At 43.7% G+C, this 26,101-nt stretch overlaps 2 protein-coding genes across 3 annotated transcripts; one reads left to right on the top strand and one right to left on the bottom strand.

Annotated features, from left to right (window-relative positions):
• Positions 1-1,975: 1,975 nt before the first annotated feature.
• Positions 1,976-5,126, top strand: LOC140542921 (uncharacterized). Its single transcript, XM_072665876.1, has 5 exons — positions 1,976-2,123; positions 3,393-3,488; positions 3,845-3,902; positions 4,021-4,100; positions 4,204-5,126. Exons 1-5 carry the CDS (start codon positions 2,073-2,075, stop codon positions 4,273-4,275), a joined length of 357 nt encoding a protein of 118 aa, XP_072521977.1. The 5' UTR covers positions 1,976-2,072; the 3' UTR covers positions 4,276-5,126.
• A 307-nt stretch (positions 5,127-5,433) lies between these two features.
• On the bottom strand, positions 5,434-26,101 carry slc45a1 (solute carrier family 45 member 1). Of its 2 annotated transcripts, XM_072666329.1 has the most exons (10): positions 25,894-26,101; positions 23,290-23,733; positions 21,651-21,743; positions 18,715-18,939; positions 16,857-17,743; positions 15,029-15,182; positions 13,792-13,968; positions 12,967-13,172; positions 10,107-10,332; positions 5,434-6,190 (listed from the first exon to the last, which is right to left on the bottom strand). In XM_072666329.1, the coding sequence occupies exons 2-10, from the start codon at positions 23,711-23,713 to the stop codon at positions 6,162-6,164; spliced, it is 2,421 nt and encodes an 806-aa protein (XP_072522430.1). In that variant the 5' UTR covers positions 23,714-23,733; positions 25,894-26,101; the 3' UTR covers positions 5,434-6,161. The 2 variants fall into 2 exon arrangements, with proteins under 2 accessions (XP_072522430.1, XP_072522429.1); XM_072666328.1 differs by lacking the exon at positions 5,434-6,190 and having other exon boundaries at positions 8,289-10,332.

Below are 26,101 nucleotides of genomic sequence, written 5' to 3' on the forward strand. Positions count from 1 at the left end.
TGCACCACTGAGGCTCACAAAGGACCCTTAAAGACAATGGTCACCAGAGGGTTCTGCTATAACAATAAAAATGACTTTTTTAATAAGATGCACATTTCTTTATTCTGTCCTCAATTATTATTATTATTTTTTAGAATTGTGCCAATAGGGGAACTGAGGGCTAATTGTGATATCTAAAAATCTTTCATGAACATATCTGCCCAAGCTGTTATCTGTGCTGATGTGAATGTATATAAAATGCAGAAACTGACACTACATCCACTTGAATTAGCATTACAGAGAAATACATCATTACTTTCTTAATATAACATTCATTTGAACATTACATTTAGAGTTATACATTGCGCAAAATTCATAAAAATGCAAATATTTAATGATCTAAACAAACTGCTCTTCTAAAGTTCAATAAACACAATAGATAAAATCATATAACCAAATACTGAAATACAAGCAAATGTAAACGTTCATTCAGTCCTAATAATGTATTAGTTAATATATCTTCTGATAATGTTGTGATTGTAATCTCATTATGCACCCCTATAAACCTCCTGTAGACCGCATTCAGGTGTAGCTATTAACTATCATGTGATGACAGGCCTAGATTGCACAGTATCACAAGAACACTGAATTTGGTATTGTTTCTAGCTACTATCAGCTAGCATACTGCATGCAGCGGGAATAGACTGTATAATACGGCATATTTTTGGATGTGATATCTGCTGTTGTGGAGAAAAAGGCATAGCAGCATATTTTTTTTCCACTGCGGGACTAATAAAGGACTATCTTATCTAATCTTATCTTATGGGTATAAAATACTGCTCACAAGTGATCATGCATGTTCGATGGATTGAAGGTTGTGGCAGTGTTTGCTGCACACAGTCAGAGAGAAAGGCATAGCAGCATGTTGTGGGTAACAGCATATAGTGCAACATGAGTTACATCTCACCAGTGATCAGGTGGCAAAGTATTGTTTGTCAGTGTTGAATTTAACACTGACAAATTTGCTGTGAAGCTACAACCTACTTGCATGCTGTAGGAGGGATAGGCTGAAGGCCTATTTTTAGATGTGTTACCTGCTGTGGCAGAGTACGCTGCACACTGCCGGTAAAAAGGGCATAGCAGCATGCTGGGGGTTACTGTTAATTCTGGTGTAAAATGAGTTTTGGCGTGGCCTTTTTATACCGGCCACATGGAGCAAGAGCTCGCTACGTCACTTCTGTTACAAAACATATAGCCGGGGTAATCACCAGTACTCACCTGTAATGACTAGGTATTGTTTCTAATAGAAACAGCTTGCCTGCTGCGTACGGCAAATAGACTAAAGATGTATTTTTTGGATGAGGTACCTTCTGTGGCAGCCTGTCCCATTAAATATTGATAAAATACAAAAATATAAGTGTTTTAGACACAGAACAACTGAAGTGCCATCATTTTAGTATGTCTCACTAACTACACAACCATGTAACCCTGCCTTATTATGGGATGCTTTTGTGCTTTTACTGAAAATACAGTATGCTGAGTACTGTCTCACTTCATTGGGTAATGAGACAAGGACAAGCACTGTCTCTACACTTATACATGCTATGTCCAGGTATGAAAAGTTTAGGCGCCCCTATGTTCCCCGACACAAATTAGAGAACTGTGATCAGCAGGGATCCATCTTTCACTGATGCTTTTACCTTTATGTGAAGCCTTAAACGCTAAACGGCCATTAGTCTTCAGCTGATGTTTGTAAAAGACCGGGTAGGAGATGCTTCACCAATTAGACGACGAGAACGGCTTTAAAGTGGGCGGGGCCAGAGAGAGGCGGGATTTAAAACCAGCGCTTCTCCAATGACACTGTCTGACATTTTGACACACGTTCTTCTACCCAATCCGATTGCACAGCCCCCAGCTACGTCACCTGCGCCTGTCCAATCAAATGCCGCAGCGGGTTGCCGCGTCACCGGGCTGGTTTTCAGTTCTCAGGTTTGAGGCGCTGTTGGTTCACTCTCTCCGTCCTCATCCAGCTGCACGGGGCTCCTCTCCTCCACAACTTTTTACATTATTTTCCAGTCCGCACCTAAGAAGCCATGGCCGATACCGCTGTAGACACGACCACTGCCCCTGAGGTCACCGCAAAGGTAAGTTTTCTCTTTCTCGGGAGGGAAGAAGTCGGAAAGCAGAGGGGGTGGAGGTTAGCTGGTGCTGCGGCGGTGGAGGTAACTTGGCGTTGTAACGGTGGCTCAGCTCCATCAGTGTGAAGGTGAGGTGGGTATCAGTCAGGTGGGGGGTTTTATTATTTATTTTTTATTTTAAGTGAAATTAGTAGGTAGTTTGCTTATGTTAGAGGTTAATCTGACAGAAAGTGGTCCTGAAGTGTGAGGTTGGCTAAGTTTCATTGTTGGCTCGTTAACGCTCGCTTAGAGAAGCCTGTCAGGAGGGCAGGCTAACGCTAGCGGGCTTGCTAAGGAGCGTGGTAAGGTAGGTAGCTAGCTCTACTGTTAGGGGACCGCCTTTGTCGTCTGTTTTAGGGCTGTGTGTGTGATTGTTGTTGTATTTTAGATGTATTTTACATTCATTGGTTTACTTGAAACTTGCGTTTTGGGTTTATTAGAATTTTTTTTTTTTTTTTTTTTGCGGAAGGATAGTTTACTTTCGTCTTACCTGCTGTTTTTCCATAAAAAAAAAAAAACATTTATATAAACATCTTATCACTTATTCCTGTATTTTAGCTTATTTTCCTGCTCTGCTCTGAAGCAGCTCCGTGATTCTCACCGAAAGGGCGGGAAAGCGGGTCGGTGAGTGAGCGCGCGCTCAGGGCTTTGTTCGCGTCGGCCACGCGCTTTTCTTTTTGTCTTCTCCTCCTCCTCCTCCTCGTGAACGCGCCTCGGTGTCCTTCGAGCAGCTGCTGAATTCGGGGCGAACTGAATCCAGCCATAATTAATCACACTGTTGTGGATTATAAGTAAAATATTAAACACTTAACCATTAATTTAGAGATTGTGGATCAGCTGTTGACCCTTTTTTTAAGGGTTTTTGGTGGTTTAAGGTTTAATGCAGCACGTCTAACAGATGTCTGTTAGAATAGACGAGGGTAACGAGGAAGGTCGCCAGGTTTCAATGGAGGCTTTTAAAGATCCGTGCTGTTTGCTCACACATGGCTTTGTGTTTAGCTCGGCTCGACTCAGCCAGCGCTTGTGGGCTCTGTGGTTATGACGCTCATGCTCCTTGTGGGCGGAGGAGCTGGTGGAAATGCACTTCCACTCAGTTACTAATTTGGAGCCTGAGAGATCTGTGCTGAAGTCATACCACAGCCTTCTGACTTGTTGTGGTGTGTGTGTGTGTGTGTAACTTGATGCAAACGTGTAATGGTGCACATTTGTCTGAACATTTCTTGTAACTTTGTGTAGGACCTTAAGGAGAAGAAAGAAGCCGTGGAGGAGGTCGAGGAGGCCCCAAAGGAGAATGGCAGTGGGGACACACCTGCCAATGGCAATGGAACAACGGTGAGTGAGTAAGACATTGGGGGTATTTCCCAGGAGGCCTCGCAGCACTTGGCCCTAGCTTGCAGGTGTTTGGAGGCCCATCCCCCTTACCGCTGTGCTCTTTTGTTTGGGCTTGAGAACTGACACAGATGTAGCTGAGCAGAGCTGGTATTAGCTTCTGCTGTGAGCCTGTTTCTCAAAGCAGTGTGGAGCCCTAGTGGGAGTGGAATTTCATTAGTGGTCCTCCCACAATACATGGCAGCCTCAGGCTTAAGTCACGTACATCACTTTGTGTACATGGTCACAGTGAAATGCTTACCAAATGACTTTACATTTAACTTATTAACTTAATTAATTTGATTTTCTTCTGTTTTTAGACCAATGGCGATTCCCACAAAGAAACCAGTGAAGAGGAAAAGGAAGCTGAGGAGAAGGGTAAGTGGATGAGCGCTGAGCTTTATTGCTGTTTTGCAGCAGGCATTGTTTAATGTTGAGTGATGTTCATTTGTCTATAATTAAACTCATAAAATGAAACTCTGGTGTGGTGGAACAGCTCCAGAGGGGGAGGGTGAAGAGAAAGCTGCTGAAGAGGAAGCAGATGGGCAGGCAGTGAAACGTCCAGCGGAGGAGGAGGTGGGTTTGAAACGTTGCTCGTCTGCTTCTCAGCCATGATCATGATTGAGAGAAGTCACATTGCTGGCAGTCCTGACACCTTTTGTTTGTCTTGTGTCCCCAGGAGTCAGTTGAAACAAAGAAACAGAAGACAGAGGAGAATGGCGAATCCACAGAAGCTGAAGTGAAAGCCTAAAGCCTTTGCTATCCTCCTTGGTAACTCTGTCTGCATGGTCAAACTGACCTAGTAGAGTTTGTGCTTCTCATTTAATTTAGACATTCTGTTGTCCCCTTGGACCCTCCACAAGACACATTGCACTGAAACCTATATCATCATGACCCCTTCCTCTTTTGTAAGATGTTATTTATTGGTGTAGGAGCATTTTTAGGACCCTTTTGTAAGATTAACAAATACCTGTGATTTAAGACACAAGTTTGCAAGCACACATTCTACTGGGGTTTTTTGACCAGCAGATACACTCTCAATGCCGCTGTACCCTTTCTCTTCATGTTCTGACATTTACATGGGTGATGACTCTGATCCACTTAAGACCAAAGATAAAGTTTTAAGCAGGGGCTAATGGACAATGTTTAATCCTGACTGTTTGTGCTGCTAGTAGTTAATCCCTTGCCTGGCTGATCTGTTAATGCGACAGATGGCATACGTAAATGAAAGGGTCTCGTTACTGCGCCTAGTTGAAAAGAAAAGATGGCTTGTCCCTTTATGACTGGCTTATGTCATGTTAATTAACCCCTCTTAAACCTTAAGGTTTTTGGTCTTTTGTTCCACATGCATTCCAGAAGGATTGTACCTTTTTTCATATCCTTATGTACAGTTTCAGTTTTTTGTTTGGTCGGTTTGTTTTGTATGGGGGAGTGCAGGATCGAAACAGCCTATATCAGAACAACATGCTGGCACTGGTGTTCTCAGTCCTCTAAGCGATTCTTTTGTTTGTTTTTTTTATGATTGTGTTTTGGTTGCTTTTGACCACTGCTTTGTATATTCTGGTTCAGGAGTATAAATAAAATCAATCTTGTCTTTTTAAACCAGTGTTTCTTCATTGTCTTCCAACCGACTGTGGTAGTTTTGCTTTTAGTTAGGATTAAAGCATAACTGAGAATGTAGTTCCTCAAAGCTTGGCTTAATTTTAATTTGCTGCGGCGCCCTCTAGTGGAAACCTTGTAGATTACTGTACCTAGCTCAACTCTTAACAAGCTGGAGTACATGAGGCCTTTCTTTTGTCATCAAAAGACCCCAACTGAACAGTATCCTTTCCAGTAAAAGTGTCTAGTCTAGGCATGCTTATAAACTGCACAGTGGAGAAGATGGTACTGGGTTCATGAGCTTTATTCATCTGTTTGGATTGAAATGTCTTTCTGGACTAGATCAGACTTTGTTTCCCAGACTGGTTTAAAGGGGAATTCCCCATATTTGTCAAAATTGTAAAAGTCATTCAGGGGTTTTCTATTAGAGGCCTGTTTAAAGCGAAATGGCTTGCATGAAACTTCTGAATAAGCTTGAGACACGGTTACGGTGGTTCATAGAAAAGCGCTTAGCCTAAACGGTTTCATAAAAATAAAATGCATGCAGGCTGCTGTAAGGCAACACACTTAACAAACATCACACACAAAACCTCACTGGTCATTTAAGATATTTTTCATGATCAGTAAAAACCACTCTGAATGACTTTGTTTACATTTCAATTATGAGCTTAAACTCAATGATAACAGATTGAAACCTGGCATTCCCCTTTAAATACCTGAAGCAGTCTTTAAAAGCTTGGATCCCCGGGTTAAACCCAGTCCAGGAGCACAAACTCGACCAGATAAGTTGAGGAAAGCGCAGCTGGACATTGTGTGCGGGTTCCAGAGAAAAGCATGAAGTTCTGCCTCCTAGCGGCCATGGAGAGAACAGCCCCGCTCCTTATTACCAGGCTCGCCAGCAGCGCTCCTATCAGAGTGCTGAGCAGAGTCCGGGTTAGTCACTGCTCTCACTGTGTCTTCCTGACCTCCTGCACCTCCCGCCAAACCGAAAAAAGGGGGTTTGGCCCGTTTCTTCCGTTTTTGGACCCCTGTAGTCACTCACACCCCAGTCTCACCGTCCGCTCTGCCTGATAATGACAAGAACCACTGTCATTAAACCAGCATGCCGGCGCACAGGGCAGCAGGCGGAGGAGCGTGCGGCTACTATGGCTCACTATAGGAGGGTGCACGACAATGTTGTGACCATTTCATACAATCAATCGATCAATCAATCAATCAATCAATGGATAGATGAGGTTGTTTTTGGAGGGGGCGTGACTCAGCGGGCGCATGCAGTCGGAACAGCCGCGCTGCTCAGCTCTGTTAAGACTCTATGGTGGCAAATCCAGGTCCAGAAGGTAAAAATCCGCCCCGTGATTTTCTTCCGACTGCCTGGACTGTTCCGCTGCAGGCAGGCGACACAAAATCCTGGAGCGGATCTTTACCGGCTGGACCTGGATTTGCCACCTCTAGTTAGACTCCTTTGAGCTCCAAAACAAAAGCATGATGTCAGTGAGAAGATCAACCATCATAAATCCACAGTTTATGATTCTCATTTTAATTATTCGTGTGTCCAACTGCGTAAAGCTGTACATTCAGAGTGGAGAACATGCATGTGGAGTATGTGGTGGTGGTGTGTGTGTGTGTGTGTGTGTGTGTGTGACTAAAGCCTGATAGGCCTACCATAACAAATTAGCATACCCAGTCTATTGCTAGTGTTGCTTGGTAGTGTGTATGTATGAGACTGTGTGTGTGTGAGAGAGAGAGCAGCCTAATGCTGGTGTAATGGGCTAGTGTGTGTGTGTGTGTGTGTGTGTGTGTGTGAGAGAGAGAGAGAGAGAGAGAGCAGCCTAATGCTAGTGTAGTGGGCTAGTGTGTGTGTGTGTGAGTGAGAGAGAGAGAGAGAGAGAGAGAGAGCAGTCTAATGCTAGTGTAGTGGGCTAGTGTGTGTGTGTGTGTGTGTGTGTGTGTGTGTGTGTGTGAGAGAGAGAGAGAGAGAGAGAGAGCAGCCTAATGCTGGTGTAATGGGCTAGTGTGTGTGTGTGTGAGAGAGAGAGAGAGAGAGAGAGAAAGAGAGAGAGAGCAGCCTAATGCTAGTGTAGTGGGCTAGTGTGTGTGTGTGTGTGTGTGTGAGAGAGAGAGAGAGAGAGAGAGAGAGAGAGAGAGAGAGAGAGAGAGAGAGAGAGAGAGAGAGAGAGAGCAGTCTAATGCTAGTGTAGTGGGCTAGTGTGTGTGTGTGTGTGTGTGTGTGTGAGAGAGAGAGAGAGAGAGAGAGAGAGAGAGAGAGAGAGCAGTCTAATGCTAGTGTAGTGGGCTTGTGTGTCTGTGTGTGTGTGTGTGTGTGTGTGTGTGTGTGTGAGAGAGAGAGAGAGAGAGAGAGCAGCCTAATGCTAGTGTAGTGGGCTAGTGTGTGTGTGTGTGTGTGTGTGTGTGTGTGAGAGAGAGAGAGAGAGAGAGCAGTCTAATGCTAGTGTAGTGGGCTAGTGTGTGTGTGTGTGTGTGTGTGTGTGAGAGAGCGAGAGAGAGAGCAGCCTAATGCTAGTGTAGTGGGCTTGTGTGTGTGTGTGTGTGTGTGTGTGTGTGAGAGAGAGAGAGAGAGAGAGAGAGAGAGCAGCCTAATGCTAGTGTAGTGGGCTTGTGTGTGTGTGTGTGTGTGTGTGTGTGTGTGAGAGAGAGAGAGAGAGAGAGAGAGAGAGAGAGAGAGCAGCCTAATGCTAGTGTAGTGGGCTAGTGTGTGTGTGAGAGAGAGACTAAAGCCTAACCAGCCTAGCATACCCAACTAGCAAACCAGCCTAAAGCTAGCGATTTTGTGTGTGTGTGTGTGTGTGTGAGACACACTAATGCCTAACCAAACTAGCATAACTGACTAGCCAACGTCAGTGTAGAGGTAATGTCTGTGTGTGTGTGTGTGTGTGTGTGTGTGTGTGTGTAAACCAGGCTAGTTAAACCGACTAGTACACCAGCCTAAAGCTAGTCTCATGGGGTAGCATGTGTGTGAATTAAAGGGACGCTCTGACCAAATGAAAAATGTACCCATCACTACGTTTACCGTAAACATGCCTACTCTTCTGGTTCAGCAGTGCTGAGGAGCTCCTACAGCAAGACTTTCTCTGTTTAAAGACAAGAAACCCCCCCTCTGACGACGTATCTGGAAGGTGGGAGGAACATTTGAAAAACTACAACCACTTTGGGGCAGAGGCTCGATGACAGGCTGTCATCACATTTGTAATGTGTTTATTCCTGCTAAGAAGCCAAATATCACATCATTATTTATTAGCCAAAACACCAGTGGCTACATTAGCAGACAGCATTTCTTTACCATTGTTCCCAATGGTTGTAGGGCATTTACCTAATGCATGCTGGGTACTGTAGTGAGAAAACGTTGAAAACTGAAAACATGACAAGGCTGAGGGATTCAGTGAAATACAGAATACAGCATAGCACGACAAATAACACACTGAATGCTAGTTTTAGGTTAAAATGCCCCTTCAGGCCTAACCAGTCATGAAAATGAACTAGCTTAAGCTACCTTCATCCTAAAGTAGTGGGGCGGTGTGAGTGTATGAGTGTGTGTGTATATGTAATCGTGTGTGTGTGAGATCAAAGCTAAAACAGCCTACCATCATTCAACTAGCAAAACCCAACTAGCCCAAATACACTATATGGACAAATGTATTGGGACACTTGCTCATTTATTGTTTCTTCCGAAATCAAGGTAATTAAGAGAAGTTTCTCCTGCTTTCGTTGGAGTAACTGACTCTACTGTCCAGGGAGAAAGGCTTTCTACTAGATTTTGGAGCACTGCTGTGAGGATTTGATTGCATTGAGGTCAGAATATTGGAGGATCACCATCTCACCTCATCCTCAACTCATTCTAAAAGTATTGGATGGAGCACCAACCATCATTCCAGAGAGCAGATAGTCACACTGCTCCACAGCTCAAAGCTGGGGGCTTTATACCCCTCTACCCCACACTTGGCATTAGGCATGGTGCCAATATGTTAATGTTTATCTGCTCCAGAGAGTCCTATTCTATTACGTCTCTACTGGGACTAGACAAGCTGTGTGTGTATGTGTGTGTGTGTGTGTGTGTGTATTTGCACATCTACGTCAGCTATGGGTCCAGCTTAAAGTAGATGAATGCTTTAATTAGAAGGGGTGTCCACAAACATTTGGACATATAGTGCAGCAAAACCCAACTACCACAGCCCAACTAGCTCAATTCAAGCGTAGTATTCGTATAACTGTGTATGTGGTTTAAGGCTTACCTACAGCGTAATGCTCGTGAAGAGTGTATAGCTATGTGTGTGTTTGTGTGTTTTGTGATTTAAGGCTTACCTACAGCATAACTAGACAAATGCTAGTGTACGCAGCTTAAGAAAACGTTACGACACACACACGCACATTCTCTGTTTTACTGTTACACAGTCAGAAACAGAGGCCTACAGTAAGGCATTAGTGCTGAGTCACATGCAAATATACAACTGACATCTTCACACAGTCCATTGGCGAGTTCACCAGAGGGTACCCTTGCATTTTAGGTATGTGAGAGTGGATTTTGGTTTCGTTTGGCAACCCATCAGTCAAACCCCCTAAGATAAATGGGGTGGGAGTGGTGGGGGTGGGGGTGGGGGTTGTAACATCTTTGGATTCAGAATGTATTTTTCTTCCCCATCACAGAATGTCACCCGGGGCGAGACACACACTCTCACATATCTCCAACATTGCATGATGTTTGGGCGAACAGAACTGGGAGCGGAAACGCAGGCCGATGGTGGTGCGTGTGAGCTTATGATGCATCTTAAAGTGTGTGGAAAGGTTTATAAAAAATCTAAAGTGTGATGTCAGTGATTGGGACTGTGAAAAAAAAAACTATGTGCACGTCTTACGTGTTCAGGTGTCCAGATGTGTGTGTGTGTGTGTGTGTGTGTGCAGTATAAGACAAAGAGCGTTAAATTTAAATGTGCACCAGTAATGGCTGACTCTCACTCTGCGGGTGCTCACCCTCCGGAGGTGGCAGCTGGTACACCACACACAGCGAGGAGTACAGGCAGCCTACAAATGACATCAGACTGGCAAAGTACATCACGCCTTGGGCCCCGCCCACCAGTGAAGTCAGAGGGCCCATTGCCACCGACACCAGAATCTGGGCCAGGAAGTACTGGCAGCTGAGCAGAGAGATGTCCACCCCCATGCCCCGCCTGGTCCCATCCTCTGACGAGCCACAGAACTAGGGGAGATAACACACACACAGACACACAATGGAGAGGTCATGTTTCCCTGATTATGCTAAATGTATCATTCAGAGTAACTGTATATAGACTGTATATAGAATCAAACTGCAATGACTAGACCACTGGACCTAGAACCTCTATAAAAATTCAGGCAGGTCTTGTGGTCAGGCAGTGTGTACCAAATGTGGGACAAACGGTGAACAGACAACAAGGTCATGGGTGACTAAGGCTCACCGATGCTAATAGAGGCCCCACCTCACAACATAAAAGGACTTAAAAGATATGCTGCAAACTTCTTGGTACCAGATACCATAGGGCGCCTTTAGGGGTCTTGTGGAGCCCATGCCTTGAAAGAATCAGAGCTGTTGTGGCAGCACAAGGGGGACCTACCCAGTATTAGGCAGGTGTTCCTAATGTTATGGCTGATCAGTTTATTACAATACTGTGAGCAAGACAACATATTATAATATTTGGCATGATATAAAAACATACCATCATCTGCATAAAATTATCCAATCTAAACAACTGCAATTTCAGAAGTCACTGCTATCTATACAACACTGCCACCTAGTGGCCGGTGGTTTAAAACACGACATGCTCACGGGTTCGAATAATGCTGCTAGCCATCAGCAGCCGAGGCCCAGAGAGAGCACAATTGGCCTTGCTCTCTCCAGGGTGTGTAGATGGCGCTTCCCTCCAGACGCGTTGGTTGCCCGGTGATGTTGCATCAGCGGCAGTTCATAAAATGAGAGGCTTGACCGCGCACACATATCGGAGGGGACGTGTGTTGGTCCGCCCTCCAATTTTATTCATTAAGAATCAATACTATGTTTTTGAGAATTTACATAATATTGCAATACTTTATTATATGGATCATATCTTACACGCACCTATAGGGCAGACGTTTCTATTAAAGTGGCCACTGAGTGGAAGGCGTTTATAATAATGTGTGCAGTGACTGTATGCTCTAATGTGACACAAACACAGTACAGTTCACTGTGTCAGCAGTGCTCTAATGCCCTGCACTGTAGAGCTGAGAATCAAAAGACTCAGTCTGCAAACGATTCTTTCCTGCTTTCTATTTTAAGCTCTGTCAACAGCACGCCCACCCAGAGACCACTAGACAGAGCTTCTGAGGGGGTTACAGAATTAGTACCTTTATCTAGCACAATACACGAGTAAAAACAAGAAAGGGAACGCAGCAGTTGGGTAAGTGAGACTCATCCGGCATTGAGGAATAAAGGCATGACATCCGTAAGTGCTACCTGAGAAATGATGGTGTACCACCGCACACCACTGCATTTTTAATATTGCACAAAGCATAAGCCAAGTGGAATAAAGCTTTCTGATTTTCAAAGCGAGTGTGACCTAGAATGTGTGCTAATTGATGTTTTGTTATCTAGCGTTCTGGTGACACTTCTATTTTTGGCATTAAAACTCGTTTCAGCGCTACTCACATTTCACCTTTCTTTTAATATTCTTACTCCCGCTCATTATTATCCATTGTTGTCCAACTTCAAACAGACTGTCACTAAGAGCCAGTGGACCAATGGAAAGTTAAACTACGCTTTCTAGAACAGCCTGCTCGGATTGGCTGCTAGCAGAAAGAGAGAAATATTGATTTCTTTTCATTTAAGAGCCACCAATGCGGCTGCAGTGAAACAATGAAGAATGCATACATTCAGTATTGTAAGTTGTTCTTTGACACATAAATAATGAGTGTGTGACTTCAGTAGGGGTTACAAATGCTCAAATGTGGTTTTACAAGCCTATTTACCACCCTGTTATTTTGCCTTGAATGAAACACGCTGATTTTCCTCATATTACAGAACACAAAAACACTGTAATCATTCCCAAGCTGCTGTCCTCTCACTGTGTCTTCTCCGAGTGATATGCTGTACGCAAGCTAAACAGATCACAGCCAGGTTTTTTAGCCTTGCCCCCACTAGCTTCCCCAGGTTCAGCTTTCTCGAGTCATACTGGTAAAAAAAAATAAGCCAGTGTTTTCCCTCCTGATGAGTGTTTAGCTCCAGTTTAATTCAGTTGAGGTAGTCCAGTTTGTTCAAGGGAGTCTAGCACAGATCCTAGTTAGTTCCCTCTGGCTTTTGCTTCATTGCATGCCTAGTTTGAGCTCCCCTTCTGCGGACACTGGCACAGGAAAAGCTGCAAGGCCTGGCAACTCGTATTTCCACAGCTAGCTGGGTTGGAGGTGATGAGCTGCTCTCCAGTATCACCAACACCACATTCTTCTGAAGTCGCTGTTGCGTTTTACCAGGGTTAAGACTGTTGTGCAACAGTTTTGGGGTTTTGGACTTCGCTTGTTTGGTTATGCCATGTTTTTTTCCCCAATGACTCTCATTATTCAACCCTGCCTAAAGACAAAAAGTTACAAAAAGGTCATAGTATTATAGAGCAATGCAATGCTAGGCTAGGCTAAGCTAAGCTATGTTATGCTACACTGTTGCGGGCCGTTGTGCTGCTGTAAACCAGCCAATAGAAGCAAAGCTTATAATTTATTTACATGTACCAGCATGTTTTATTCTGAGGAAAAATAACAAGGTGGTAAGTAGACTTGTTAAACCACAAGTCTTTCTCACACACACCTCTCACTCCACAGAACACTCTCCTACCTGTGGGCTCTGGTAGTACTCGCAGAGCAGTGAGTAAGGCAGCGTGCAGAGTGAGGAGAAGAGAACTCCGTAGGTCACACACAGAGATAGAACCACGTACAGGTTGGTGGAGAGTGTGGCCAGGCCCGTGCCCAGGCCGAACGCCAGGTAGGCGAAGAAATACAGTGTGCGCAGGGAGAACCGCTCCTCCAGTTTCTCCAGAATGGCTAGAAAACACAGAGACAGACACAGATGCACGTCCAGTGAGGTCAGACAATGGGGGGTGTTTTGCAACACCTTCCGTTGGACAGAAAATTAGAATTGAAAGAAACATCAGAAAGTAACATTTTCTGGTTCCCTTTCATTGGTTTATTCATATACAATATACTTCATGGACAAAAGTATTGGGACATCCGGTCAATCATTGTTTCTTCCGAAATCAAGGATAATTAAAAAAAGAGTTTATCCTGCTTTTGTCGAAGTAACGGTTTCTACTATTTAGGGAAGACTTTCTACTAGACTGGAGAATTGCTGTGAGGATTTGATTGCATTAAGTGAGCATTAGTGAGGTCAGGATGTTGGATGATCACCACCTCACCTTATCCTTGTCTTCTCAACTCAAAAGGTTTTGGATGGAGCACCAATCATCATTCAAGGGAACACAGTTCCACTGCTCCACATTTCAATATTTGGGGGCTTTATACCCCTCAGGCCTGGTTTCATTAAACAGGCTGTGTGTATGTATGTGTATGTGCATTTTCATCTGTGCCAGGAATGGGTGCAACTTAAAGTATCTGAATGCAATCCTTAAAACAGGTGCACAGGTGTCAGGTGTGCCATACTGACCTGAATAAAATGCAGCACTAAATGCATAGATGCACATGCCCCAGCAGCCCATGGTAACTCCAGCGTTGTAGCGCTGGTAGGCCTCGGAGTCGTGGGGCGCTTTGGGATCCCCATCGAACACCACCTCCCCCATGAAATCCGTGTAGAAAAGCAGCATCCCCTCGAACGACAGCCAGCCTAAAAAAAGCACCACACACACAGATCATGACTGGCACAAAGTCTGTGTGCTACTGACTATGACAATTAACAGCATTAAGCTTAGATAATATAGTCCTACCCTCATTTATAGAGAGATTAATCTGAACCATAATCCACTCTTCAGACCAAACTGATCAGGTATGTAAGATCAGGGTCTTCCAATGTTTCTTATGAAATCCTTTTTTTCAGTATTGTAAAACATAATATTGCAATACTCTGATATTTCAATATTTTCTCACACCCCTAGTTATACTAGGGAGTTTGTCCTCATTTCGCTCTAGTAACAGACTCTACTATTCTAGACAGACTGTAGACTAGATATTTCCCTGAGGATTTGATTGCATTCATCTGCGAGAGCATGAGTGAGGTCAGGTACTGATGTTGGATGATCAGTTCTGGATCACAAACATCACTTTAACTCATCCCACTGGGTGGGGTGCTGGATGGAGCTCCATCACTCCAGAGAAATGTTCAGAAAGTCAGCATGGTATATATGACAAACAAAAGAAACTTGATTTGGGAAGAGGACGTCACTGTTGAGGTCACTTTCAGCCAGTGTCAGTGATTTCAGAACAATCTACATGAAAACATTAAGGGAGCCAAATGGGGTGTGTAAAGGGTCTTAGAACGTACCTCTTTTGGACCCCTAACAATCTGTCAATGCATGGTTCTTTGAATATTAGGGTCTTTGTCCTCATATTGATCTAGTAACAAATTCTACTTTTTTGCAGAGAGGATTAGACTGTATTTATTAAACAGCACCTTACCGGGATCAGTTATGATGTTGTCACAAATGTCACACCTCATCCTAAAGATACTGGATGGAGCTCCTTGGTTTCCAAAAGCTGGGGAGCTTTATAGCCCTCTATCTGACATTTGGCTTTGGGTATGGTAACCACAGACTTAAACATCTCATTCCATTCCACTTGGCAGCGCCAAGTATCTAAGTTCACTAACTAGAAGGCATGTTTGGAAACGTTTGGACATATAGACATACTTAGACAGACTTATACATACAGTATCTGCATGAACATCTTACCCAGGAAGTGGTTGGTGCACAGGCTGCGCAGTGACGGGGGCATCCTGTAGATGGCAATGCAGAGCAGCTTCATTGACATTTGAGTGTCTATGGTTTCTGTGCTGTCGCTGAGGTTACTGTCATAGCGCATACCGTTCAGGAGGATGTTCGCCACCTGGGAGGAATACAAAAAAAAGGAGATACGTGGCTAAATAGCTGAATGGCTTACTCTAGGTTTTTCTTGGGTGAACTGAAAAGCACTTTTGTAAGTCGCTCTGGATAAGAGCGTCTGGTAAATGCCTTAAATGTAATGTTGTCCTGATAATCAGAATCAGACACATCTCCAGTTCAGATGAAGTACTGCTTCAACAGGCTTGTACCCGGTCATTTACAGCATGCGGTAGAAATACTGTATATTAATCTCATAATACCGTCAGACTCTAATATGTACTAATGTAGTAAAAGTCAGAGAGATTTGCAGACATTGGGGGGTTCTTTTCTCACAGCTACTGCCAAACATCCAAAAAAAAAAGACATCTCACCAGGTTTCAATTCAAACACAAGACTGTCTTGGACGTTCTAGTGCTTAAGGACGTCTTAAAGACGTTTGACTCCCTAGTTGAGGGATTTCTTTGCTTCGAATGAGACGTGGGAAAATGACATTTACACCAGTGGGTTTGAGTCCCGCCTGTGATTTCATAAGGCTCACAAGGTCACATGACACATGAGTTTGTGAAGTGGGAGGTGAGAATTGGTACGAAATTACAATGGTAAAGGTGTTAGAATGCAATGTGCATAGCTGACAGATGTCTACGTTCAGAGCCTTTTACAGAAACTGGAACTGGATTGTAGGTTTATGGCCTACTTTCATTAACTACCCAGTAAAAAACAATAATTCAGTGCTTATGAATGTGTCCCTAGGTAGGTAGCCTTCACATACGAGTCGTTGCCTTCATTTTTATAGGTAATAAAGCAAAACATAAGCATGTCTGTTTAGGATTCCTTAACAATTCAGTGTGGCTTGAAACACGTGGGTGAAGATTTAGGCATGGGCCTTCCAACAATGCCGTGGCTATGGCTTAAGGCTCCCATTACTTAATAGCTACAGTACATGTAAAAAGTATTCACCCCCTTTTTTAATGACAATTAAATCTAAATATTTAACAAGTGATTGCATAGATATTCACCCCCATTAAGGTGACTGAGCTAATTCCACAAAGTTTGTGCAAGTAGTCTCACAATTAGTGAAATAGAGTGACATAGAGTGCAGTGAATGTGTCTGAAGTGACACCTTTCTGGAAGGTCCAGTCACCGCTTCATCAGTATTTCTGGCTACAAATACACCATTGAATGTTTTTTTCCTCTCTCACATGTATTGAGATGCCCGGTTCCAACTGTTCCATCCCATTAACGCCGGACCTGGCTCTCCAGGTTGTGCTTGTGACTGTTTATCAGCATAGACTGTATCATCTCACTCACGTTTTCATCTGTTATGGCCAATTTTCTATTGATTCAGTTTTGTTTTATTGTTGTTTTGCTTATTATTGTTATTATCCAATGTCAACCAGAGGAGGATGGGTTCCCCTTCTGAGTCATGGTTTTCCTTGCCACTCTTGTCACTGGCTTGCTTAAAAGAGGCTCGGACCCAGATCACAACATTCGTTGTGAAACACCTATAGAAATACTTTTGAATTGAACTGAATCCTTTCACAAAACCAGTAAAAGGGGAAAACATCCAAAGGGGTGAATACTTTTGGACACATGTGTTGGCTGATTAACTACATTCAGGGTAAGAAATCTAACTGTACATTAGAATTCTGTCCAAACCATCACAAGCCATGTTCTGTACCTGTTGGCTGAAAGTTACAGTGCGTCTGCGACCATTTTCCAGACCAGTGCTGGGGACAATCAGCGGGTCCTCCATTAAGGCGAGGCTCTGAGGGCGTTTCAGAATCCCTGAGGTGCTGCCCCGCTGCAATCCGGCCTGCAGAGCCTCACTGGGCTCAGGAGCCTCACAGGGCTCCAAACGTTCAATGGCTTGGACTTCTTCATTGGCTTGCAATGTTTCAGTCCCCTGCAAGCCTCCATTCGGCTGCAGCGATTCCCTCTGCTGTGAATTGTCAGTTGGAGTGGGCGCCTCTATGGGCTGTGACACCTGAATGGGAGGCGTGTCTCCAGGGGGAAGGGGTGGGGCTACAGTCTCAGGTTCCAGCGGCTGAGGCGTTTGCTGTCCAGTGTAGCAGTCAATCAACACACTGTCTATATATGACGTTCCTAGGGAAGACGCAAACTCGTTTATTCCAGTTAAGGTGTTGTCCCGACTGATGAAGCTGCCGTATTTGGGTGTTAACGGGCTGAGGGGGGAGATGGGGCTGTTGAGACCCACACAGAGCCTTGCATTGGCGCTGCATGAGTGACCAAGGGAATCCGGGTACTTGCGGCCTGAAAACTGGTAGCTGTACAGACCGTCCTCTTCTTCGTCCTCCTCTTGGTGGGTGGCAGCCCCAGCCGGAGGTGGAGGGGACGGGGGCAATGGGAGGTTAGGACTCTTCAGGTTTTTGGAGCTCTGTACAAGAGGCCGCTCAGGGATGCTTGTGAGGGTCATGGCTGTAGTGGCTATGAGGGTTATGCTGGTGAACAGATAGACGACCCGAAGCTGACCTCCCATGGACCTTCCAAACTCTGTGTGATCCCAGTTAACTCCACCCACGATGTAGCCAAACCCGCCCCCAAGACCTGCAGTAGAGAACTTTGATTAGACTACAAAAATAATAATAATAACAACAGACAAAAGGGCTGGGAAACTGATACAGGCACAGTTAACTCAGTGCAGTTCTATGTATCTTTAACCATATGCATACCATAAACTTTAACCATGTCCAAAAGTTTGTGGACACCTCTTCTAATGAATGCATTCACTATTTTAAGTTTCACCCATTGTTGACACAGATGAGCAAATGCACACACACACAGCTTGTCTAGTGCCAGTAGAGAATTATTGGCAATAGAATAGGACTCTCTGGAGCAGATAAGAATGAACCTATTGGCATCATGCCTAATGCCAGGTGTGGCCTTGAGGGGTATGAACTCTCTAGCATTGATGGTGCTCCATCCAATACCTTTGGAATGAGTTGAGGAGTTGGAGATGAAGTGGGCCGGTGATCATCCAACATCCAGACTTTGGACAAAAGCATTGTGACAGCTGCTTGTTCACTGTTTCTTCCTGAATCAAGGGTATTAAGGGTATCCTGCTTTTGTTAGAGTAACTGTCTCTACTAGAATGTTTTCTACTAGATTTTAGAGAAGCATTGCTGTGAAGATTTGATTGCTTTCAGCGACAAGACCCTTAGTGAGGTCAGGATGTTGAATGATCACCACTCCATCTCATCCCCAACTTCCCAACAAAGTACTGGATGAAGCACCAACCATCATTCCAGAAAACACAGCTTAACTGCTCCACAGCATAATGGCAGGGGGCTTTATACCCCACTAGCCCACGCCTGGCATTAGGCATGGTGCCAATCGGTTAATCTCTATGTCTATCTGCTCCAGAGAGTCATATTCAATTGGAAGTACCTCTTTACAGGGACTAAACAAGCTGTGTGTGTGTGTGTGAGTGTGGTTCAGACATCTGTGTCAGCAATGGGTTATAACTGTATTTAATGTTGTGCTTTTGTGTGATTCGCTCCCAAACAGTGGACTCTGACCTGCCAATAGTGCATGAATGTTAAGCCCTCTGTCCTGGTCTTCTGGACTGCACACGTCCATCATGTAGGCATGGCTGGGGTTATCAGCTGAGTCCGCACTGAAGTCCATCAGGACCACCCCGCACACCGTCAGCACAATGCCCCACTTGTGATTGACGGCGGTGTCTGCCAGAGCTGAGCCAATATCCCGCCCGTTTAACACCAGCGTTAGACCCAGCAGAGCGCCTGAGAACAACAGAGAACGTTTCACTTGTGAAAAACACCAGGAAACCCCCTCCTCAGATGTGTGAATTTCAGGTTGCAGTGAACACAGCCACAGTTAAAATGCCTTCTGACTTTAAACGGCAGGCTGTTATATCAGCTCACACAAGAGGGCATATTTTATCAGCACACACAAAGCAAGAGCCTAGGATGAGTCTACTGGATTTTAACAGTGTCAGATGAAGACACAAAGGGAAAGTCCGCAGGATACTGATCTCTGGCTTCCTCAATCAGGTTCTAAACAACCATCACAGCAAACTCTCTGCTCCTTAAGGTGACAATTAATATGTCTTATCTAATATCTATCAATTTTATCTGTCTACTTCTCTATATATCTACCTCTCTCTGTATATGGTGTTTCACACAGTCATATCAGAATATTATGACCATCCCTGGTTTAGAATGAACACCGTCAGCGCCACTTACAGCACCATATAGGAGCACTCTGTAGTTCTAGAATTATGCGACCATTTACTACAGTCCTATCCATCTATCCATAGATACACGTTTACTAAGAGGTTCAATCTACTGTCTTCATTAAATTCTGGGTAAAAAATCAGACCCTACGGAAATTCAGATTCTACACAAATTTGGGCTAAGGTTAAACATCTGGGCTTTAAAGGGAGGAAAAGAAGTAGTTTGAGTGATCAAACTTAGCCTTCAACCAAACAGAGCTATCCCACAACTGCCAATGGTGGAGCTAACTTCAGTCAAGCTTACATTTTTAAATAGAATTTTTTTCATTGTCAAACTTCACCCTCAAATGAAATTTTAAAATTCATAAACATAAAATAACACATATATATATATATATATATATATATATATATATATATATATATATATATATATATATATATATATACATATATAATATGTATTTTACATGCACTGTTAATTTCTAAACCTTTAAATTGTAGATTTTTTACAAATTTGTTGTAGTTATTATTATTATGAATATTATTGAATATATATACTTATTAATTAATGTCAAAAAAATAATTAATGTAAATGGTTCTTCTCTGTTTCCCTCTGCAAGGTCACACATGCTCTCCCTTTTTGGTGTTATGCTTGTTTTTTTGGCAGCGGTTCATCAGTTTCACACTTCCACCCATCCATTACCAACTGCACAGCAGTAATGCATGAAGTCGCATGCAAAACACAAACACAGTAAATACACTCACCAAGCACTTCATTAAGAAAAGCTGCACAGTTACTATATTATGCAATTATCTAATGTAGATATGGGCAATCAGCTTATGTTCATATCAATCACCAGGATGAAGAAAAAAATATGATCTAAGAAGGGATAATAAAATAAACACATCCAGTGAGCGGCAGTTCTGCAGAAGTAAAGAGAGGTCAACAAGGACTGTCCAGAAAGTTTCAAGTTGACAGACAGGATACAGTTACTCAGATAACCACTAATCTGTATAATGGTGTTAAGCAAAAAAAGCCTTTCAGAATGCACAACACATCCAACCTTGGCACATGGGCTACAAAAGCAGAAGACCACATCAGGTTCCACGTCTGTCAGCCAAGGACAGAAAGCTGAGGCTGCAGTGGCTCAGCACAGGTTCACCAATACTGGACAAAACTGTTGAAGCCTGGAGAAACGTAGCCTGGTCTGATGAATCTCAATTTCTGCCGAGGCTCTCAGAAGGTAGGGTCAGAATGAATGAATCCATGGACCCAACCTGCCTTGTGTCAACAGTCCAGGCTGGTGGAGAACTTTGGACCTGTGAATACCAATCAATCACTGCCTGAAGGCCACAGCGCCTATCTGAGTATTGCTTCTGTTGATGTGCATCCCTGTATGACGATGCACCATGTCACAAAGCAAAAGTCGTCTTTAACCGACCTCATAAACATGAAAATGAGTGCAGCGTTCTTCAATGGACTTCACAGTCACTGGATCTCAATCCAATAGAACACCTTTGGGATGCAGTAGAACAGAAAGTGAAAGTACTCTGGAAAATCTGCAGGAATTGTGGATCCAGTCATGTCAACATGGACCAGGATCTCATCTCAGAAGGAATGGCTTAAACACCTTGTAAAAAATGTCATGCCACAAGGAATTGGTGCTGCCAATTAACCCACCCATTCATAGTTCCCCGAGCACTAGCAATGCTAATATTTATGCCAGGTCTCCAGCACCAGCACACCAACTAACAGATGCCTGTGCCAGTCAACATCGCTTAAGAGTGATGAGGGGAGAGATCGCCATCTATCCCCCCCGGAGCAAACTCTGGCCACTGATGGCAAAGTGACAAGGCTCGGGATTCGAACTCATGCACCCCTGGCCATAGTGGTAGCGCATTAGAACGCTGAGCCAATCTGAGCCCTGAAATGATTCTGTTTTGAGAGAAGAGGGAGACCCTACCCAGCATCAGTCTACTGTGTCTGATAGAGTGCTTGGTGGATGTATGTGTGTACCTTTAAGGAGGGGCATTCAGAGTAACTGTGTGGTTGAGTAAACTCTTCCCATTTTCACTGAGATCATAGCTTCATTTGAACACATTAGGAACTTGTCCCTATTTTTCTCACCAGCAAAAAATCCAATCAATCCACAACTGTTTAAAGTGCCATTTTACTTCTCAAGTAGGTGGTTACATAACATAAACCATACTCAGTTAGCCGATTACTCATGCCCGTCCCTAGGCGCCAGTTCTTACCGATTGCCAAGGCGAAGATAAAAGGTCTCCGACGACCAAAGCGTGATTTGCAGCGATCACTCCATGCTCCGAGGATTGGCTGAAGCAGGAACCCTAAAGATGATAGAGTGAAGAGAAGGTGTAGAGTGAGATTAATGGCTGGAGCTCTGCCGAGCCACTGAAACTGAGAGGAGCTCAGGTTTAAGCATATTTTGACATCGAGCTGGTGTGATTCAAAAGGGCATGTTTTTAGCAATGACATGGAAAGGGCTGTCATCATTCTGAACAAACCCTGCTACTGTTCATAAGTTTGGAATCACCTGTCATATTAATATTTGTTAAGATTAAGAACACCTCACCTCCACTGCACAGAAGTCCAATGGAATTCAACCTCCACATTTAATCTACCCATGGCAGTGAACACTCACACATACACACACTCCCTCGCTCCCTCACACTAGTGATCAGGGCTGTGAAAGTGCACACTCAGAGCGAAGGGCAGCCACCTCAGCACCAGAGGAGCGATGAGGGGCATTGCTCAAGGGCACCTCAGCTATGGATGCCGGTCCAGGGGAACAAACTAACAACCCTCCAGTCCGAGCCAGCTGTTCTAACCTTTAGGCCATGTCTGCCCCCAGTTAATTTACACTTAAAATTCACATCATAAGGTATTTGAGATGTTTTATTCAATATTACAAGCATTGTGGGATCAGCAATAAGTTAGACTTTATTGATCCACTTACAAGGGAAATGAGTCATTTTGCAGCGCTCAGTCTGAAAGCAGCTCAGCGAGACGCCAGCTAAGCAACACCACTTGGGAGAGTGCAGGGTTAAGTGCCCTGACCAAGGGCACAACCCCAACTATCCGGTCAGTTATATTATTTGAACCTACAATCTTCCAATTGCTGGTAAATCCAGTACTTATTATTATTATTATTATTATTACATTATATGAACAGTAAAAAGTATTGGGACACCTTCTCATGTATCATTGTTTCTTTCTAAATCAAGGGTATTCAAAAGAGTCTATCCTGTCTTTGTTGGAGTAACTGTCTCTATTGTTTAAGAAAGAACTACATTTCTACTTTCTACTACATTTTGGAGGAGGATTGCTGTGAGAATTTGATTGCATTCAACAACAAAAGCATTAATGAGGTCAGGATGTTGGATGATCACCACCCCACCTCATTTCCTACTCCCCAACTCATCCCAAAAGTATTGGATGCAACACCAACCATCATTGCACAGAACACAGTTCCACTGCTCCACAGCTCAATGCTGGGAGGCTTTATACCCCTCCAGTGAGTCCTATTCTGTTGGCTATACTTCTTTACAGAAGGTGTGGCCACAAACGTTCGGACATACAGTGTATTTAAAGTCCTGGTGTGCCAAGAAATCTCTTCAGAAAACTGGGGAATTCTGAATATTTGTTAACCCAGAACTTTATTCTAGATGTTCTACAGTTTCATTGTTCTAGGTACTAAAAGCTTTTATTTTTGCTGCCTCCAACAACATATTAGAAGCTGTAGTGTTCACGGTTCAATTTGGTGGCCTGCCAAACCATGGATTTCAACCATGGTCCATAACCATTGTAGCCTGATTAGTACAATTCTGCAAACATGTCACAAATGCACATTTTCTAAGCACTTTCTGCTGGTACCTAATATTGGACTAATGAACCACACGAGGCTGTAGAACTGATCCGGAAGGCCCATCTGAAGAAGCACAGGGGTGACGTAGGCTGTCTCCATAGCGTAGCTGAACTCGATGCCGAACAGAATGCAGCCGTTAAAGACAAGTTCATGGAAGGTGCGACGGGGGGGCAGCTCGCTCAGGTCCAACTGGTCCAGTGGGCAGGGAGTGTTGGGCGGCGGTGGGGGCGAAGGCCGAATCAGCTTCCGTCGCTTGGGGTGCCTCTGGAAGTTGTTGGCACGGTGGCTGAGGTGGCGTGTGGTAGACGAGGGGAAGCTAGACGTTTTGGACAGAGTCGGCCTCCAGGCGGCGTCCTGGGACGTCCCGAGCCGGTCCCCTCCCGGACTGGCCAGGAGGGGATCGCTGGGGGTGCCCATTCCAGGAGAGGACATCACGGTCTGGCTGGTGAGTTCTGCATATAAACCAAAAACAGACACAACAACAATAAAGGCAGGTCCAACTTTACTACCACTCCTCTTATAGTCTCACTGGTGCTGTTATTGTGCCAGCCGTGTTTCAAATTATATTATATTTAAATATTCATTTGCAAGTACAGTTTTGTAACAGTGCTGTTTAACTTTTAAGTTCTCAGACACCCGTGGCAGATGACTTCCAAACATATGACCTGGACTGGCTTAAAGGTTCTTATCCAGCCCTCCAAATAAATTACCCATGTAATTATAACCCATGTCCTAATGGCTGCTAAAACAGTGAAAATAAATTCTGCTAAACTGCACTGACCACTGACCTCCATTTCGGGTGTTTGGAGGGGGGGGTCAGGACCACCAAACCGATCAAAACCTTCAATTCAATTGAAAAGTCAACTTTTCCTGAACAATGAAACCTGCATGATTTCATATTCAACTGATTGTGACCAAGTGATTAACGGGTCAACAGATTATCAGCCAGGCTGATAACTGGAGCTGATAATTATCACTTTACCAATAATCAATAATCAGTCTTTTCACTTGTTTTCTTGCCAATAAAAAGCATAAAAGCTTTAACAAAATGACAGCTTGATGATTTCTCCTGGCTCAATCTCCCACCCAAAACCTTACTGGATTTGCTTATGTGCTGATTTTGCGTAGATATAATTACTTCATTACTTATTTCTTTATTTGTATTATTTCTAAATGTTAAATACTTATTCTTACATGTTCTCTTCACTTTTACATTAAAAAGCACTTAAAAATATTTTCTGATAAATATGAAAAAAATGCCCAATAAATATCAGCATCAGGTCTTAGGTTACCCTAGAAAAACTGGTCTGCATTTGTTGAAAATACTGTTATATTAATAATATAATAACATGTATAACATTTTGTCCATGAATAGGAATATTTCGTTTAAATATAAAAGACGATTTGGAAATATTGTTTTTTGCTTAATTTCATACATTGGGAAAGTTTAAAATGTGATGTGTACAAATGTAGAAAAATGAACATTGTATTAAATTCTGCAAACATATAGAAACTGTATTTATTTATTATATTTAATATAAATGTATTTATACTGGCTGGAAATATATACTAAATATATTAATTTAACTTTCATCTATTTAAACACTTAAATAATTACCTATCATATTTTCCTCATCATTTACTTTTACCCTCTTGAAATTAAATGTGGGCTGAAATGGACTCAGTCTTTTATATGACCACCCATGCACTGAACACTGTGTCCACATCCCGCTCTGACAGCAGCGGCTCGGTTGACATTGAACTATAGGACAACACACACTAACACACACGGCTGAGGGGCTTCAGTGGGGGGGCCGGAACAGGGGTTAGCGGTGAAAAGCATTAGCAGCATTAGCAACGAAATGTTTCAATACGTGAGCGCACACAGTGACCACCGCGGCTAGGAGGAGGCGAGCGCTGTGCTGGTTAGCCTGATGTACACGAAGCACTGCAGCTAGCGGTGGAGGGGGGTGGAGGGGGTGGGGGGCGGTTGGGGGGGTTGGGGGGGGGATGCGCAGTGCACATGTGCTTTCAGTCTGAGAGCTGACAGCACAACACAAAGCTTTGACTGTACCCTAGGCGTCTGTTAGGCTAAGCTAATACTTTTTAATTTTAATATATACATATATATATATATATATTTCAGAAATATAAACATGACTTATTAAGCGCACTCATGCTATTTTACACGCGTTTGATTTACAGTTAAACAGAAACCGGCGAGGTTTCCTACTCTAATTACCCGATTCCACCTTAAACGGTGCAGTATTTACATTCTGCTGCTGCACCTTTTAAGGTGGAATGGAAATGTCGAATGAGAAAGAGGGGGAAATAAGCCAACTTCAGTTTCAGTGAGAACTGCCCTTGAAGAAATAACACAACCAACATGTAAAAATATCTCTCTCTATATATATATACTTATTATATATGTATATAAATATATATTTTGTTTTTTGTATTTTTTTAATAAATAATGTAGCTCCTACACGCCGCTTTAGCTCCCTTAGCTGCTAAGGATGCTACTTCTCTAAGGTGAGGGTTATACAACCACAATGAAGTGCAGGGTTGAGCAGCAGGTCAGGCTAATGGAGAAAGAGGAGCAGTTCTGTTACCTCGGCGAGGTTTCTGTCCATTCAGCTCCAGCGCGCGCTCAGCCTGAGAGGGACTGACCACCAGCCGGAGGGTCCGCGCGGGTCTGCTGCTCTCTCCCTCTCGTCTCTGTCTTTGGTGGTGCAGTCATCATGTCTCAGCCTCTCCTCGTCCTCCTCTGCTCTTCCCCCTCATGGTCTGGCTCTCCCTCCTCCTCCTCTTCCTCTTTCT

Source organism: Salminus brasiliensis, chromosome 21, assembly GCF_030463535.1.
Source record: "Salminus brasiliensis chromosome 21, fSalBra1.hap2, whole genome shotgun sequence".
NCBI classification, from domain to species: Eukaryota; Metazoa; Chordata; class Actinopteri; order Characiformes; family Bryconidae; genus Salminus; species Salminus brasiliensis.

What these genes read in the sequence shown, in the direction of transcription:
- slc45a1 (XM_072666328.1), bottom strand. Translation starts at nt 23,713, where the DNA reads ATGTCCTCTCCTGGAATGGGCACCCCCAGCGATCCCCTCCTGGCCAGT. An exon ending in CATTCATGCACTATTGGCAG is followed by an intron (nt 17,744 to 18,714) that starts GTCAGAGTCCAC and finishes TCTCTACTGCAG; the next exon opens with GTCTTGGGGGCGGGTTTGGC. An exon ending in GTGCACCAACCACTTCCTGG is followed by an intron (nt 13,969 to 15,028) that starts GTAAGATGTTCA and finishes TGCTTTTTTTAG; the next exon opens with GCTGGCTGTCGTTCGAGGGG.
- LOC140542921 (XM_072665876.1), top strand. Translation starts at nt 2,073, where the DNA reads ATGGCCGATACCGCTGTAGACACGACCACTGCCCCTGAGGTCACCGCA. An exon ending in CCAATGGCAATGGAACAACG is followed by an intron (nt 3,489 to 3,844) that starts GTGAGTGAGTAA and finishes TTCTGTTTTTAG; the next exon opens with ACCAATGGCGATTCCCACAA. An exon ending in AAAGGAAGCTGAGGAGAAGG is followed by an intron (nt 3,903 to 4,020) that starts GTAAGTGGATGA and finishes GTGGTGGAACAG; the next exon opens with CTCCAGAGGGGGAGGGTGAA.